Genomic DNA, 17131 nt, shown 5'->3' with positions numbered 1-17131 from the left:
TCAAGTATGGCTAAGCTGCAGGACTTGGAGATGTGTTTTTAAAAGTGCTTTCTTCTCCAGCTGTCTAGACGAGGTAATTACTCATTTACACTGCTCGAATCACTCATGTCTTCTTTATTCCTGCCGAGGACATCTTGTTGTGATGATTTCAAACTGTGTTTGCAAAATTCAGCGAAATGCTTTTGTGAAAAAAATAGATGTTTGCATTAATCTTTATTCTCGTTTTTGAAATTCAGATGAATGAGCGCTTCTGCGAAATACTTTTGAGCTCAATCCTGTAGTTAACTCTAACAAGCGACATTAGGCCTACTGTATTTCTTTCTTATTAGCATGCGGGTTAGATCTTTGATATGGCTCAGTTGTGTAAACAGTAGTTAGGAAATACTTTTTTAATGTGACAACTTTGTGTAAACTCTTAAGTCATAATGGTGTAAAAACAAGAAAAAAATTGTACTGTGAATTGCAGCGTGGTAACTTGTGTTAACATGGGAAAAAAGATCCTGACTCAGCTTCACCTATTAGCAGTAAGACTAATCATGACTGACACTCCCTTAAGTAAAAGATCTGAACGGTGGCACCACCTTTAACCTAAAATTTCAACCTTTGCCAAGCTTTCTTATTTGAGCATGGGGAGTGTATAGGGAGTGTCCAAGAACTGCCTTCATTTGATTAGCTACTTTTCAAATGTCTAGCAATTTTTCCTTTTTAAAAGGATAGTATTATTGTCATTAAAAGCTTAATGAGAAATTCTTGAGAAAAGTTTCGTTTTAGTCTCAGACGTTGTATTGTTATATTATAGGAAAAGGTTTGGTTCTAACAGAGGAGCTCAAATTTTGCGCCTTAACTCTTACAGAGTTTAATAACCTCTTCAGGACAGGTTAATATTTAATAATAATAATACTAATAATTATAATAATAATAATAATATTAATAATAATAATTATTATTATTATAAAATTAACAACAGATAATAATAATATTCAAACTATTTAAACATCAGCTTTGTTCCTAGTATAATATCACTGTAATATTTTGGGTGTGCATTGAAGCCATAGAGGTTTACATAGAAGTTACACTCAGAACACAATTCTACTAAAACTGTAATTTAATTGAAACAATTGTTAATTGCATGGCTTATTTCTGAGGTAATAAGATAATGGTAGGTTTTAAGTTTCCCAATACTCTTAACAAAAATGTTCAAGTAATCACAGACCCATTTGATGTTCTTTATGAATCCTAAAGCTGAGTTTGAGAACCAAGAAGTTTCAGCCTTCGGTATCAACTTATTTTCACATATAATTATTATATTATTAAACTGTACTTTTTCTCATTGGAATATACTAAAAATTATTTAAGGTCTTTAGTTGAACTTGAAAAAGATGCATTTTCTGAGGTAAAAACAAACCGTTGATTATGCCAAAACCACACCCGTCATTACACCTGTAAATGTACCAGTGCAGACCCTGAACTCATACTGAAGTGATTACTTCACATTCTGACGTAATCAAGATATCAAAAAACACGAGTTGTTCAGCTAGTGACTATGTTGTTGGTGTTTCGCATGCTCCGGTCGAGGGGTCACCACAACAGTCCATCTGATCCACACACAACTTGGCACAGGTTTTACGCCAAATGGGCTTTCTGATCCAACCCGTCCCATTTTATCTGGGTTTGCGACCAGCACTGCATTCAGTGGCTGGTGTTTGGCCATTGGGTAGGAACTGAATCCAGACCTTCTGGGGGCCTCCCTTTTTAAACCTTAAAAAATGAATTTGAAATGAATTGATAAAAAATTTAAACAAAGCAAATCAAATTGTTTTTTTTTTGTTTAAAATGGGTTTGTCTAGATTTGACTTGGAAGCAGGAGTCGTTCCCTGTGTTACCAGCAGAGGGGGATGTTTCACACATTTCCATCTGCACCTTTTTTTTTCTCGCCCAGCTGCCACTGACCACCAGTCCCCCTTTACGTACATTTATACTGTCGCAGATTTGATGTCCACAGCTGCTTAACCGGTCTGTGGCATTGTCACGATTTTTGAGAACTCCCCTAGCCACACAGTTAATCTTTACTGTATGACACAAAATGTGAAGGTGGAGCAACAAAAGCAAAGCACAATCCCACAGTGTTGAATACATCGACTTCCTGATTGGGAATGGCAGGGATTAACCGTTGTTGTGTTTGGATTTGTTAAGCACTTCTTTTCAGCAAGCAGCTGCTTGTCGAACATTTCACAGAGCTAAAGTACATCTGTATTGTGCACAGGGGTCAATGTACTAGCAAAGGTTACACTGGAAGTTTGGAGGAAAGTTCAGGTTTCATGTACAGTACAGTATATATCAAAACCCTGATATATTTGTATGAAGTGGGATAATGAGATTTATTGGAATGTTATGTATGAGCGGCGTTCAGATGGAACTGAGGCATGCAAGGAAATATCTCGTGAATGAAGGCGTAAAACCGATTGACATTTGAAGAAGACTTCAAGCACAGAGACTCTTAGCCACCGTGAAACATGTGAATGGTGCAAAGGCCTTTACATTCGTGAATGATGACCCCAGCCGAGGTGGCAATAACTCCTTGTAACTTGTTGTAATGTGCAAGTTTTGTTTGTAAATGATTGTGTGTACAGTTCCCACACAGAGATGCGTCTTCTGCAAGTTGGCGACATGTAATCTGTTAATTTTTTCAAGAATCAGGCGCGCTACTTGCTGAATGTCCATGGCTGAATTCTGAGTTCACTGCAAGCTATTTCCACTTGAGTTCCTGGGAGGCCAGTGTTTCAAAAATGAAGCAGGCAGTCCGATCATGGGGCTGGCTTTCTGAGAAAAGGTTCCACCTTGATGGAATCCAAGCACTAGTAAAATGCTGGGATAAGTACATTAGTGTAGCAGGGGATTATATAGAGAAATAAAGGTGTTTTTTACACTCAGACCTAGGGCTGGGTAAAAAATCCATTTAATCTATTTATCGATTTTGTAGTTTACAACGATTTTTATTTTGCAAACTCGAGTTTTTTGACACAATAGTTTTTTCGTACTTTTCCGCGTTTCGTCCTTGTTGGTTGCCGTAGCGCGATATGAGCCAGCCGCCGCCCCGCCTACACAGTCAAAACAACATGGCAGCGTGTAGCAGAGAACTACTTCCAAAGAAAGCCACAATTAATTCCGTAATTTGGAACTGCTTTGGTTTTGATGCAGCAGACGAAACACAGACGAAGCCTTGCTGCAAATGCAATAAACGGCCAAGCACAATTTTTCAGAGATCTAAAAAGCACGTGTTTTGTTGTTATAGGTAAAAGTTTACATTTGTTCATTCTTTGAGTAGGCTATATGTCTGCCACAGGCTTGTTTTATTTTTATATTCACACTAAACTGAGAAGAGTTTATTTTTTTAGTTGTAATTTTATGTTACAAAATTTGTAATTATATGATTTCTTGAACAGAAAATTCAAGCTACTGTGAAGCTGTTGCACTTTTGCTTAAACCTGGGTTAAAGTTTGAAATCGTTGAATGACAGAGCCTCATTTACTTTTTGTTTTGGGATTCTGTCTTGAGGACAATCATAGCAATAAAGTTGCACTTTTGACACTATATCTGATGTCTGCAGCCATTTTTTAAGTGCATTGGAAAAAAAATCGAATCGAAACTCGAATTTTTCTTTAAAAATCAAAGATTTTTTTTTTAGGCAAAATCGCCCAGCCCTATTCAGACCTGTGTTCTCTAATTCTGCACGATCAAAAGCCCCAGTTCAACCTGAACGCCCCTCGTATTATGAAAATAACGTATGAAATTTAATGGCGTATGAAATGTCTCTCTCTTCTACTTGTATCTGTACCTCTCTAATAACGTTTTGGATTAATGTAAGTGCTGTGAGCATTTGTGCGAATGCATGTAGAGCAAAAAAGCGGCAGAATATTTGTTCCCCCCAGGATACATACAGTACTCATATCCAGCATGTACTCTATTCTAACATTCTTCCTCTTCTCTAAGATGTCCTCTTGCTGCTTTTCCACACGTGCAGACGGTGGTGCTGGGTCGCCTCCTCGTGTTTGGCGCGCTGTAGTAGGCCGAGGTGTAAGTTGGATCCGAGTTGAGCAATCAGGGGGATTTGTGTGTTCGTGGCTGTGTGAGCCACTTGCCATGACAGCTGGAGCGGGCCGCTGATATTTATCTAATGTGTTGACTTACTAGTCCTCGTCCTCACAGAGTGCACTCAACCGCTGCAGGAATTCGCAGACGCTGTCGTGAAGCTTAGTTAAAAATACGCCGGGGTATGTGGGCCCCTGTCTGTGTGTGGGTGTCTGCTGGAGGGCGGGCATCAAAAAGATGAGCATTATTTGTGTTTTATGGCAGGAATATTTAAATTTTGTTGTCAGAAATATGGTTTTTAGGAAGCATGCTGTGGTTGCGAGGCGTCCTCTGCAAACTCATAATTCATCCACATACTGCACAGTTAACAGTGTGTTTTTTCCTTTTTCTCTTTTTTCCATCCATCCCGCCAACTTCTCCTTTTGTCTCGGTTAATCTTTTAGAATAATGGTATAGGAGAGTCAGATCCAAAGTGTGTGTGTGTGTGTGTGTGTGTGTGTGTAGTGATCAGTGAAAGCTCAGCTTTGTACCATAAACAGTGAGTGAGTAAGCACTGGCGACTGCAGCCCAGCCCTCTCTTGCTTGTCTCAACTAGCCCTATTCTGATAGCTTACCTGTAATCATCTGGAGATCTCTCTCTCTCTCTCTCTCTCTTTTTCTCTCTCTCTCTCTCTCTCTCTCTCTCTCGCTCTCTCTCTCTTTACACACACACCTCCCTCTCAAACACACACCAGAATGACATGCGGTTCAGCACAGATTACACTAGACAAACACGTTTTTACCACTTACTCGGTTCTGCATGATCTTACAGCATGACACACACACACGCACACACACATGCACACACATAATACGTCTACGTTTCTCACATGAGCGTGCACAAAAAACGAACCTTGGCACCGGAAACACATTTCCCCCCATCAGGATACACCCTTGTGTCGAATGTACACTTATTGTTTAGGGCCCTTTCTGCAGGTACGGCCTTTGTGCCTCACCTTTTCTTCATTTCTCACAACCGAGCTCATCAGGGTGGAGTCTCACACACACATTGTCAGCACTCTGAAAGCATAGTGTAAACAGCAGAACTGCTGCTGTTGATATGAGGTAGTCTGTGTGTGCGCGTGCGTGTGTGTGTTTTTGTTTGTGTGTGTGTGTGTGTGTCTAGCCCTGGGCCATGTGTTTATTTTAGCAGAAAATGCTCCCCCTTAAGGTGTGTTCGAATGGTGTTGCTTTGGTCAGGCTGTGGCACACTGCACAAATGTTACACACGCACACACACATGATGCATGCAGATCTCCTCCCAACGCAAACACACTCTCGCTGCATTTGGAAAAGCGAATCCGTCTTCATGCATGTCTTTAAGTCCTGATTCATCGGCCGGCGCAGCGCCCGCTTTCTGTGTACACTCAAAACAAAAGAGCTCGTGAATCAGCGAAGGGGAGATAAACTAATGAACCGATCTGTTGTTAACCATAAGAGCAAACATTTTACTGTAGCTCAGAGGTGAGTCAGATGATTCTGTGGCTTTTAGGTTAAGTCTCTTACAGATGTAATATCAGTGCAGGTTTATTATTTTTTTTAATGCAGTTTAGAACTCTTAAGTGCTCTGTCTCGCTCTTAAGTCTCTGCTGGATTCTTGAGAAGTTGAGAACACTTCAGGAAGTTAATCTTTGATAGTAAAACAATACAAACAACTTTTTTTTTTTTATTTTACATATAAGTAGCTTACCATCTTAAAAGCTTTAAAGGGCATCGTTGGTCCACTCAGGTTCTGCACAGTTACCAAAAATATGCACATTTTTGTGTACTGGTATTTCACTACTAATTTCACTATTTAACACTTTAATTTTTAGAACTAGAGCTGGAACGAAAAGCAAAAAGTTACACGTCAAATAAATCCAATAACTGATTGCTGTCGCATAGTGGTTATCATCACGGCCCCGCCGCACCTCCAGGGTTCAAGTCTCAGGTCTTCGTGCGTGGAGTTGGCTTATTCCCCCACTGCTTGGTGGGTTTCATCCTGTAACTCTGGTTTCCAAAGATTGGTTGGTGTTTCTAAATTCAAAATCCAAAAAGTATGTGTCTGTGTGTAATTGTACCCTGCGATGGATAGGCGCATTATCCAGGGTGTACCCCACCTGGTGGTACGGGTCACCTGTATAAGTAAGTGATTAGTGGTTTTTGTTTTGGAGTTTTCTCAAGTAACTACAAACTACAGAATTATTTTCTTATATTTAATAACAATAGTGGAAATTTCCAAGCTATGTAATAACACATATGGCATTAGATCATTAAGTAACAACAACAACAGTTAGTTTTTATTTTAAGACATGAAGCTCAGCTGTTCTGGAATAGTTCTTGCAAGAACAGTATTATCAAGTATATTTGTAAAACCATTTAAGCACTATGATGAAACTGACTTTCATGAAGACCTTTCCAGGAAAGCAAGACCAAAGCGTACCTCTGCTGCAGAGGAGAAGTTTATTTACCAGTCTCAAAAATCAGCAAATTAACAAACAGCAACTCAGATTAGAGGCGTTATGAAGGCTTTATAGATCGTGAGTAACGGACACATCTCAATATCAACTGTTCAAAGGAGATTATCGTGTATTTTGGATGCCTTCAGCATTGTTTTACAGTGTAGATAGATAGAAATAAAAATCAGAAAAGACCATGAGTTAGAAGGTGTGTCCAAACTTTTGACTAATACTTTTATCTGCATCGTTACTACAGTTGGGGAGAATGTGTCGGCTTCCTGCAAAATATTTATGTGTCACAGTAGTAAGTGTGTGTGTTGTGGTTTAAAAAGTTTGGCAGTGAAAGCTGCGATTGATGTGGTACTTAGCTCTTACACTCATCTGTTAAAACATGAGAACAGACCCAGAGTGGAGAAAGGGCAAAAACAGTGTGACAGCGAGAGGAAGGAGACAGAAGAAGAGAGATGGTTAGAGAGGGGAAGATGATACAGCCCTGCGGCCAAATGTGTCCATCGATCTGCTTTGACAAAAAAAAAAAACAACAAGCTCCTTTCACTGAAGACTCCCGCGGCCTCCTCTCAGCGCTCTGTGCTGCTAACGCTGCTCTGTTTAGCTGAAGCCGAAGGCCACGTCAGTTTCCTGAAGAACACAGCAGAGGTGTAATTCTTCACGCCAGAAGGGGTGTGAGAGGTGGGAGGACCACTCTGACGGATTCACTTTCATTTTGATACGAATAACTAGGAAAAAAAGGTTTTATTTGCATAAGACTTTCTTTTTTTCTTACCGTTAGAGGCAAGTCGAGACTCCTCCTGTGAGAGTCAATCATGACTTCACACAAATTCAGGAGAATGTTAATGTGTTCTGAAGAAGCTGGTCGCTAATTATTGGTTGGTTCAGCCAAAAATGAATCACAGTGCAAGGCTTAAACAACACTTTTTATTGACTTTAGACTGAGGCTTTGCTACAAGCAAGTGACAACAGCATACAAACTTACAGAATAGGATCCATACGTGCTGTATTCGGGATACACAGGATGTTAAACAGACAAAATCCAATACAAACTAAATTCTACATGTGCACAATATGTGCATAGATCCTTACTCAATAACAGCTGTGAATGACTATTGAAGTGGCACAAAAACATCCTGTAAGTGTTTTTTTATTAGCATAACATACCCTGTGGTAATGTTTTTAATTTAAGAAAGGTCCATGGAGATCTGCTTGGTGCTATAATAAAACGCAATAGTCATATTAATGTACTGTATTTACACAACGATATTTTTAGGTCTGTAGTAAATCTTTTACTTCAGTCAACAATACAAGGTCTTTCTCTTTTTGTCCCTAGCTGCGACCTTGAATTTGTTCACCTGTGACTAGCTCTCTTTCTGTCTTTTCTGTTTTCTTTGCAACATAATGAGCATATCACTTTCAGTTTTTAGCTTTGTTTCCCCTTGGCTTTGTTATCCTGTTTTCAGTGTTGTCATTTATACTTCCTGGTTCTACTTTTGTTTGTTATTCTGAATGCTGATTATAGATCATCCCATCCTCCTTTTTTTTTTTTACTTTACCTAATGAAAACACAATAAAACAGTGCCATTAGAGACATTAAAAATAGTAGGTATGGGAATGATAAGGGACCTCCCGATACAATTTTATCACAATACCTAGTAGACGATTTGATTTGTATTGATATTCTGTAAAGATCACAATTTTATAAATATTCCAATTTTGAAAATGTTTCAGATTTTACTAAAAAACTGATGTTGAATATTTGTGCTGTACTGTTTACCAATGTGTGAAGCACACCACTAGGAAAACTGCCACCTCCAATGCAAACATATACAATTTTAAAATGTATTTTTTTTAAAATTTGAGTCAGTGCCACACGAAGAATAGTGGTGCATAACTGAATCGATATTTCCGCCATCTGTATACATACATCTACAGTATGTAATGAATCTCCATAAATACATCCTTTTTAGGCAATTACAACAACCAAATCTGATGCACCGGAGCAAATTCTTATCCTGAAAATGCATACATCGAAGATAATACAATAACTTTGATTTCAAATGCATTAGCATGTCAGATAAGTGCCGTAAACGATCACGGATTGCATCCTACAGCCATGTACGGAAATCAGTGCCTCCCCAACCGTGATTGATGGGCAACCTGTAAGTAGAGCATTGTGAAAGATCTTAGTGAAAATGGAAGGGTGCCAAGATCATTTCAAAGCGTGAATGTGGAGCAGGTTTAAAGCGCAGTGTTTGCTGCCAGGCACACACTTGTCTTCTGGGGTTTCATCAGCCTGGAAAATAAAGACATGGCCCCTGGGCGTTTCATTAAAATCTATTTACTTAAAATGGCAAAAAGAAAAAAAGGGGGAGTGAAAGAAAATCTGATGAACACTGGGAATTGCCTTTAAGCTTAGTAAACATTAGATTGGCTCATGCATAAAGGAGGTGCCCTAAAGAGGAATGGTGCTGATTTTGGCAGTGAGTGAGCTTTGTTGGAGGAGAACAGAAAGGTTCGAGAGGTCAAGCTCACCTATTTGAAAACACAATTGCGTGAGAATTAATGAGCAGCTAATGTGATAATGCATTCCAAATTATGTGCACTTGGATAGTTTGCATTGTGCCTGCTAAACTGCTGTTTCTTAGTCCTTATTTAAAACTATCATTTTAAATGTTTTACTGTTGCCAAAATTAAATGAAATAATAAATACAGTACTCAAACACTGGCTGCACAAAAGTCTTGTTTGACCCAAAAAACATTAATGGGATAGTTTAGGGTTTTTTTTCAAGTCTGTCTAAATTAAAATTGGTAATTGGGGACAAATTGTACAACCCTCATTTTGTGAAAAAAATGCATTCAAGTTCAGCTGAGACTCATATGAAGCTTCTGCAGTCCCATTGAGCTGGTATCTTTCTAAGTTACAGTGTATTCAGTATAAAAATTTGTCGTATGCTAGCCGGACGTAGCGGCACGACTAGGTTCAGTGAAAGAAAAGAGTTAAGCTGAACTTTGGAACTGAACTACCCCTTAGTGGAGGTAAAACTGCTGGAGCTAATTAATAAACAGTGGATGGCATGTCAAGGAAATACTGCTTTACAATGCTAAGTGTTGCAGCGAAATGCTAAAGGGAGAAATGCAGATTAAAACCCATTTGTTGGTGGAGGAATTAAAAAAATTGTCATGAACTGTGGACTGAATAGAGAAACCAGTCAGTTTATGCATCCTTATGCTAAGGGCAGGGACGGTCATCCTAATGAGAAAATTAAAAAATGGCTCTAATGTCGCATAAACTAGAAATAAATGAATAATTGATATCCCCAGCTTTAAAGGACAAGACAGATGAAGCTGCACCCATGGTCACAAGCTGTTAAACATTTATCATGTTTATGTAGAGGTGAGAAGAAAAAAAAAAGAAATGACAGCAACATTTATTGCTAATGCTGCATCATCCATGAATATCTCAGGCTGAGAACAAGGAGTTATAAACTCTTAATGGTTACAGTGGGTGAAATCAAATTTTTCAATGTGTATTTATGTCTGTTCTGTTTTTGTTTTATTGTTTCAGGCGAGAGGGCGAGGGAGTGCGTGTGTTTTGGGACAAGCTCCGAGAGCCTTCATTAGCATCACGTTGGAACCCTTTTGCTACGGACTTCCCCTACACTACACTGACCTACCACCCAGTTCGAAATGCTAATGAGAAGCTATCCAAAATTTGTGAGGTGAGGAGACAAACTTTAACTTACAGCTTTTTATTAACATCAGTTAACATCAGGGTCAAAAAAGTACTTTACTCTGAGACTCATTACATTGCAGTGTAGATTATTCAGGAACGGTTGTATGAGTGCATGAGTGGAGAAACTTTATTCTTGCCAGATCTGTGTTTGGTGAATTTATGGATTTATAGATTCTCTACATTGAAGCTTAGAATTATCTTAATATTGTGAATTTCATTTAAAAGCAATTTATTGCAGAGTATCATACAATTTTTATAATATTTAAAAAATATTGTTATTGTTGATGTTGATGAAAGTGTTGATGATGATGCTGATGTCTTTATTAAGCAATTAACCTCTCATAGTTGCGATTTTGAGATTTTTTGTTTTGTTTTTTACAGTGGAGAAGTTAAAAAATAGAAATTAAAAAGCATCATTATCACCATTATTATTTATATGAATAATATCAACTGGAATCTGATGAAATTGTAACTTTAGATCAAAGATTCTTCGCTAAAATATTGAGAAAAAAACAAGCAAAAAAAATGTTTTTTAAACAAATCTGTAGGGACACAAAAGTTTTGAAAACCTCTGTTTAATATAAATTATATACAGCATATACATTATTGTGCAAAAGATAAAGGCCTTTGGGAATTTATATATACAGTACCTGTTAAATCCTGTATTCAGGGTCGCGGGGGGCCTGGAGACTATCACAGGAGATTTGGGGCACAAGGCTGGGTACACCCTGGACAAGGTGGCAATTCATTGCAAGGCACACACACACAACGAGCGATTTGAGAACAGCAATTGGCCTAATCTGCATGTCTTTGGACTGTGAAAGGAAACGGAACCACAGGGAGAATATGCAAATTCCACGTACAATGAGGGAGGAATCGAACCCGGACCGTGGAGGTGCAAGGCGAAAGTGCTAATGACTTAGCCACAATGCCACTCAATTTTGTCTCAATTTTGTCTTTTTGAGAAACTCCCTTCATAAAGCTGAAATCTTCCTTATCATTAAAATAATACCTCTTGAGGCACAAGCCCTGCAAAGGTGATGCAGTGTTTAGCGGGTCGCGGTGGACATGGGTGGAGTTGCAGTGTCCTTGAAGATCATATAACCACTCATTTAGAGAGGCAGGGTGTCAAAGGCTTTAGCCCCAATACCATTCCTCACATTCCACCACGCCCATGACGCTGAGCAGGAAGGAGAGAAAGAAGGAGGGAAATGAGTTTCTATATAATAAGGACTGTTTGACGGAGAGAAAGCATCAACCATCTAACGCCAGCTGTGGCCTGTTTTTCTCACGTCATAGAACAATTATATAGTTGTGAATTAGGATAGAAACTCTTAAAATACATAAATTAAGACTATTGTGATGAAAGACAGCCAGGGACAAAGTGATTTGATTAAAGTTTCAGTTTGTGACCGTTGTTATGACGATTATCTAAAAGCTACTTATAGGAATATAGAATACAACAATGCAAAAATTATAATGTGAAGATTAATTTTTTTTGTTTTTTTGAGGTAGCATTTCAAACAATGCTAAAACAATTATTCATAATAAACGCACACACGTCTGATCTCTTATACAGTGAAATGCAAAGCTACCGTGGCTAATAGACAAAAAAGAATATCCTTGAAAACCTCTTTTACCCGGCTCCAAATTGTTTTCTCTAGGCATAACACTTTTACTATTATATTGAGGGTTTTGTTTCTTTTTGAGTCTTTTAATTTTCTACATTACAGTCTTATGGTTAAAGGACCTTCTCCGTATAAACGTACATTTGTCTGTCCGAGATTCAGTTGAGAACATTTTATACAGTGTGACAAATAATGTTTAAAGATTGCAGATATTGCACCATGTAAAACAGGCTTGACCTATTGACACCAGATGCAACATAGATGTGAATACCTTCAAGACTGGATGCATCATGAGCATGTTTTACATGATGTCATAATTTTCAAGACACATGACCGATTACCTAGATTGTGATTCGCTGAAATACACATGGGGAAGGCAAAATGCCTTATGGAAAATGTATTTTATTTTGCTCTTAGCCTGCAAAAATTGCGGATTGAGCAATAGCAGACAACCTTGCCGAGTTCCAATAGAACTAGAAAAACAGCGAACTATCTTCCATGCCATAAAATCTAGTATGACTACAAGCCAAGTGGTATGATTTCCCTGCCTGACAATGCCACACAATTATAGGTGTTTTCCCAATTTTTCATTGAGGAGCTGAGGCTGTGACTTGTGACAGAGACAAGTTTATATGTTTAGCACAGCATGGACAAAAGGTTGTCTAGCAGCAAGTAGACACCTGTTACTGTGAGGCAAATGCAAAGGTCCATTAGGTTGTGTGTCACCATTGGCATTCTTCAGCTCCGATCAAGCAGAGATTATTAGCAAAAAAAACAAAAAACAAATCTTCAATGCATCTTCATCTACAGAATAATTAAGCATGGCATCGCTGTGGAAACTAAGATGGCTTTTCAACTACTTCTCTCCCCAACTTCAATCACTCCATAAGGTAAATAGCTTTGTGTCAGTAGATGGTGTAATCTAAGCGAGGGGAAGATTTGCTCTGTCAGTATCTTCCTCTCAAACCAAGAAAGTGCAGGAGGGGACTTATCGTGCTCGCTGGATCATCATGGGTCTCTCCAGATCTCATCTGTCCATTTCCATGGACAGTTTCGAGGACGCGAAAAGGAAAAACTGCAATTAAGATTCCTTGTGCGAACATGAAATCAACCTGGCTTAAAAGGACAACCTCGCTTTTTGTATTTGGAAGTACAACAAGGCTGTCATGCTACGGTCTTATTACTGTGATCAAACTGATAAAAAGTTCCATGAAGTAAAGGAAGTGATAGAGCAACCAAACAGATGATATAGTACCAGCATGCCTTTCCAAATATATATATATAAAAAAAAACACTTAAAAGGTGAGGAATTTTTGGATTAGGTGGTATTGGTAGATATTGAAAGGTCCAGCATCAAGAAATTAAATGGTGGCAGAGGCTTTTCTTGGCTGTTGGATGCGTCTATTTATACAGTATGTTCCTGCAGGGAGTGCTGGACAAAGAACATTTTCGGCTGGAGGACCTGAGGGAACTACATCTCTGCGTGACTGTGTGAAATTGACTGAGTACAAATATTATCGCTTTTAATTACACATACAGTATATGTGTGTATGTGCACATGTACAAAGTATGCGTGAAAGTAGGTCTGTATAATCTGCCGTACATTGGAGAGAGCAGCTGCCTGCCAAAACCCACATTTACAACCAGAAACAGAAGCAATTTTATCAAGAAAATACATCTGATAACATTGTCATTTCAAACAACACTGTCTACTTTGCCTCTGTTTTTATTATGCCTAAGGCATGCTACAAAGCTAGCTAGCTCCTAACACAATGCTAAATCCCATATCCATGTGTAACCTTAAATAATGGACCTACTTGGTGTGTTAAACAAGTGATTGTAAACCCTAGTGCACATGTTGTCCATTTAATGTTATTTGGGATTTAACCCAGGGGTGTGGTTAGTACTGTCGCCTTGCACCTCCAGGGTCCAAGTTCGATTCCCGTCCAGGCTCGATTCCCGTCTCTGTGTGCGTGGAGTTTACATGTTCTTTCCATGCTTGGTGGGTTTCCTTCGGGTGCTGTGGTTTCCTGCCACAATCCAAAGACCTGCAGATTAGGCTAATTGGTGTGCTCAAATGTAGTAGTGTTTTAATGAGTGTGTGTGTGAATGTGTATGTGTGTGTGGGTGCGCCCTGCGATAGATTGCACCCATGTCTAGGGTGTACCCCGCCTTGTGCCCTTATCCTCCAGGCATAGATTTCAGGCCCCCCACGACCCTGAATACAGAATAAAGCGGTATGAGTGAGTGAGTGAGATTTAACCCCAGAACCTGGACATTAACGGAGTTACTACTCTAAAGCAGAATAAGTGGAAATATAAAAAGAAACTTACTCGATTACCAAGATTGTCCACCACACCCATGTTTTTTTCTTCTCTTCTTTTGGCAACTATATAGTAATATGCAAAAGTCTTAGGAGCATGCTGTACATTGCTATAGAGCAAGGATGTCTTCAAAAACAGAAGTTTCTATATGCAAAATGTACTATTATTTTTAAAAAGTAGTTAATGAAATAAAGTCAATAATTGGTGTGATGACACTTAAAATATAGTGTCTGGTACAGTTTGTGCAGTAATAAAAGGAAATTAGCTGCTTAGTTTTACTGAACATCTTGCAGAACCAGCCAAAGTTCTTCTTAGGACTTTGTCGTACCTGCTTCTTTTATCATGCATGCGAAATCTAAAAGTTTTTTCTTTCTTTTTTTTTCCTAAGACATTTGCACCAATACAAATTTAAAACTACTTTCACCCTTGTTAATTACACTAAGTGTCACCAGTCATTATTAGTTCTGTTGTGAAAGGATATTTGTTGGCGTAGCACAGTAGCTGGCTAGATAAACAAACAAATCATAATCTGTTCATAATAAATGGTGTTTGTGGAAATATTTTTACTATTATTATTATTATTGTATAAGAGCAATATCACACTGGTTGTGCTGGTCTGCTGGATATCAGCACAGAAAGCAAAGCCCTCAGGCATTCAGGGGTTATTTTTAAACAGTTCTGGATTTGAATGCTTTTATTTAGGTGTCTTTAGTCTTAATGGGTTAAAGACTGTTTTGAAGATATTTCAGATTTGACCTATGAAACGTGTTATAGCTACCTTGCTTGTTTACATAACACTTTCTCTTAAATGAACCGTTTAACAGTGCAGAGAAAGTAAGAACTGAGCATTGAGGTCAGGCACAGCTTTATGATGTCTGCTATCTGTTTTCTCCTCATAGCTTCTGAATTTTAAGGAGCACTTGATCACTGCAGCCCAAAAAGCCCACAGTCTGAATCCAGTCCCGGGGAAAGCCAACGGTGTTCTGCTTCTGAGCCAGCCCGTCCTCATCGAGGCCTACGTAGGCCTCATGTCAACCCTTGGCAACCAGAACAAGCTGGGCTACTGCTTAGCAAGAGGCAACGTTGGTTTCTGAAAGCAAGTCATGGTTTGATCAGTTAACAGTTTTATTGAAGTGAATGTCATCTTATTTTTGTTCTGAAGATATTGTTTTTTTTTAAGATGATTGTTTTCGTCTGCATGAAGAATTTGTTCCTTTTTAAAGCTTAACATTTCTAAATATAGTAACAAATCAAAGAAATATGACTGGCATCTTTAAATCTTGGTTAAATTATCCTCTTTGCTGTAAACTAAGGTAGTGTAGTGTTTTGTGTCTCTGTTATAAAACTGACAATATATTTTGTCAGAATGCTTTTTTTTATTGATAATTTTGTAAGGTTTACACATTGTACTGTTAATGAAAATAAATAAATAAGTAAATAAATAAATAAAAGAATGTAACATTCACTCCTACTTCTGTAAAAACCAGAAATTTGGCACTAATAAATTATATAATATCCTGATAATCAACATGGTGAATACAGTATTGTTCTTCTGAATGCTTTAAAAGACTGCCTCTGCTCCAGTGCTATTTAGAAGGAAAATGCTCTGGTAGTTGTCAGATTGGGGGCTGAGATTGTACTCAAGATTCTGAAGGCAGTATGAGGACAGCTGTCCTCTTTTTTTTTTTTTTTTCTTGAAGCCTTGATTGTCAAGAAGCCTCCCTGGAAAATGGAATTATTTTACAAGACCATGGCGTAATAAACGTTTAAACGATATAATGGATAGATCTGCGGAATAAATATGGAGTAGATGTTTAAATATACAGATATACGCCATTAGAGTGTGTGTATTTTACCATCCAGGCTTATATAGCACGTGAATCCCTTTTGTTTGTACAGTGAGGAGTGTCTCATGCAGCAGATCATTTACCACCATCCTTTGACTCTCTTTCTCTTTTCATTTTCTCAGTAACACTTCTGTCATCAGTCCTACCAATTGCTACCCCTTTCAATAATGCAATGCTCCTTACAGGCTCCCTGAAGCATGACGGTGGATGTCATATTAGCCTGATGGTAGAAATCTTATTTTTAACAGTCAAGCAATGCCCTGGAATGTTCCCTGGTTTTGTAACAGCAGTTTGTCTTATTTATTTCTTCAGCAAAGTAAACAGATTAAACACAAATCCTTGAGCAAAGTTGATGCAGAATCTGATTTTACATTCCACTGCATTTGGAGACTCACTCTAGTCTTCTCCTATTATCAGCTGCTAATTATACAGTATTTGCACCAAATACCAAGTATTTGCATCAGCTATAACGTTAAAGCCACCTTTCTAATATTCTGTAGGACTCCATTGTGGCACCAAAACAGCTCTGGCCCTTTGAGGTATGGACTTCACAAGTCATCATTATTTGGTACCAAGATCCTTTTAGTCCTGATAGTTGTGGGGTGAGGCATGGTTTGTCCATCATATGCTTCATTGGTTTGAGATCTGGGGAATTTGGAGTCCAAGTCAACACTTTAAACTCATGTTTTTCATACCATCCCTGAACAGTTTTTGCAGTGTGGCAGGGCACAATATTTTGCTGAAAGATGCCACTGCTATCAGGGAATAATTTTGCCAAGAGGGGGTTTACTTGGTCTGCAATGCTGTACTTGGACAGCAATGTTTACTTAAATGGTCTGTGTTGCAGGACACAAGATTTCCCATCATCAGAACATTGTCCACAGTATCACACTGCATTTACCAGCTTTGCAGACAACAAATCAATAAGAACTTAGATGCCTAATATATTCCGCCCCCTCCACAGAGAATGTTATTAACACCATCCACCAATGCTTTTAATGTTACGCCTGATTAATGC

At 38.5% G+C, this 17131-nt stretch overlaps 1 protein-coding gene across 1 annotated transcript in view; it reads left to right on the top strand.

The window, feature by feature from the left end:
- The window catches only part of tprg1 (tumor protein p63 regulated 1), a 33610-nt gene extending 17816 nt beyond the window's left edge, over positions 1–15794 (top strand). Inside the window, exons 5-6 of the mRNA XM_053497778.1 lie at positions 10147–10300; positions 15166–15794. Of these exons, the coding sequence (XP_053353753.1) occupies positions 10147–10300; positions 15166–15360 (349 nt within the window). The 3' untranslated portion in view covers positions 15361–15794. The remainder of the gene's footprint in view (positions 1–10146; positions 10301–15165) is intronic.
- The last annotated feature ends 1337 nt before the right edge of the window (positions 15795–17131 follow it).

The sequence above is a fragment of the Clarias gariepinus genome, chromosome 6 (assembly GCF_024256425.1).
Source record: "Clarias gariepinus isolate MV-2021 ecotype Netherlands chromosome 6, CGAR_prim_01v2, whole genome shotgun sequence".
Lineage (NCBI taxonomy): Eukaryota > Metazoa > Chordata > Actinopteri > Siluriformes > Clariidae > Clarias > Clarias gariepinus.
Note: the sequence above shows the minus strand (reverse complement) of the source record. Positions and strands in the feature narration are given on the sequence as shown.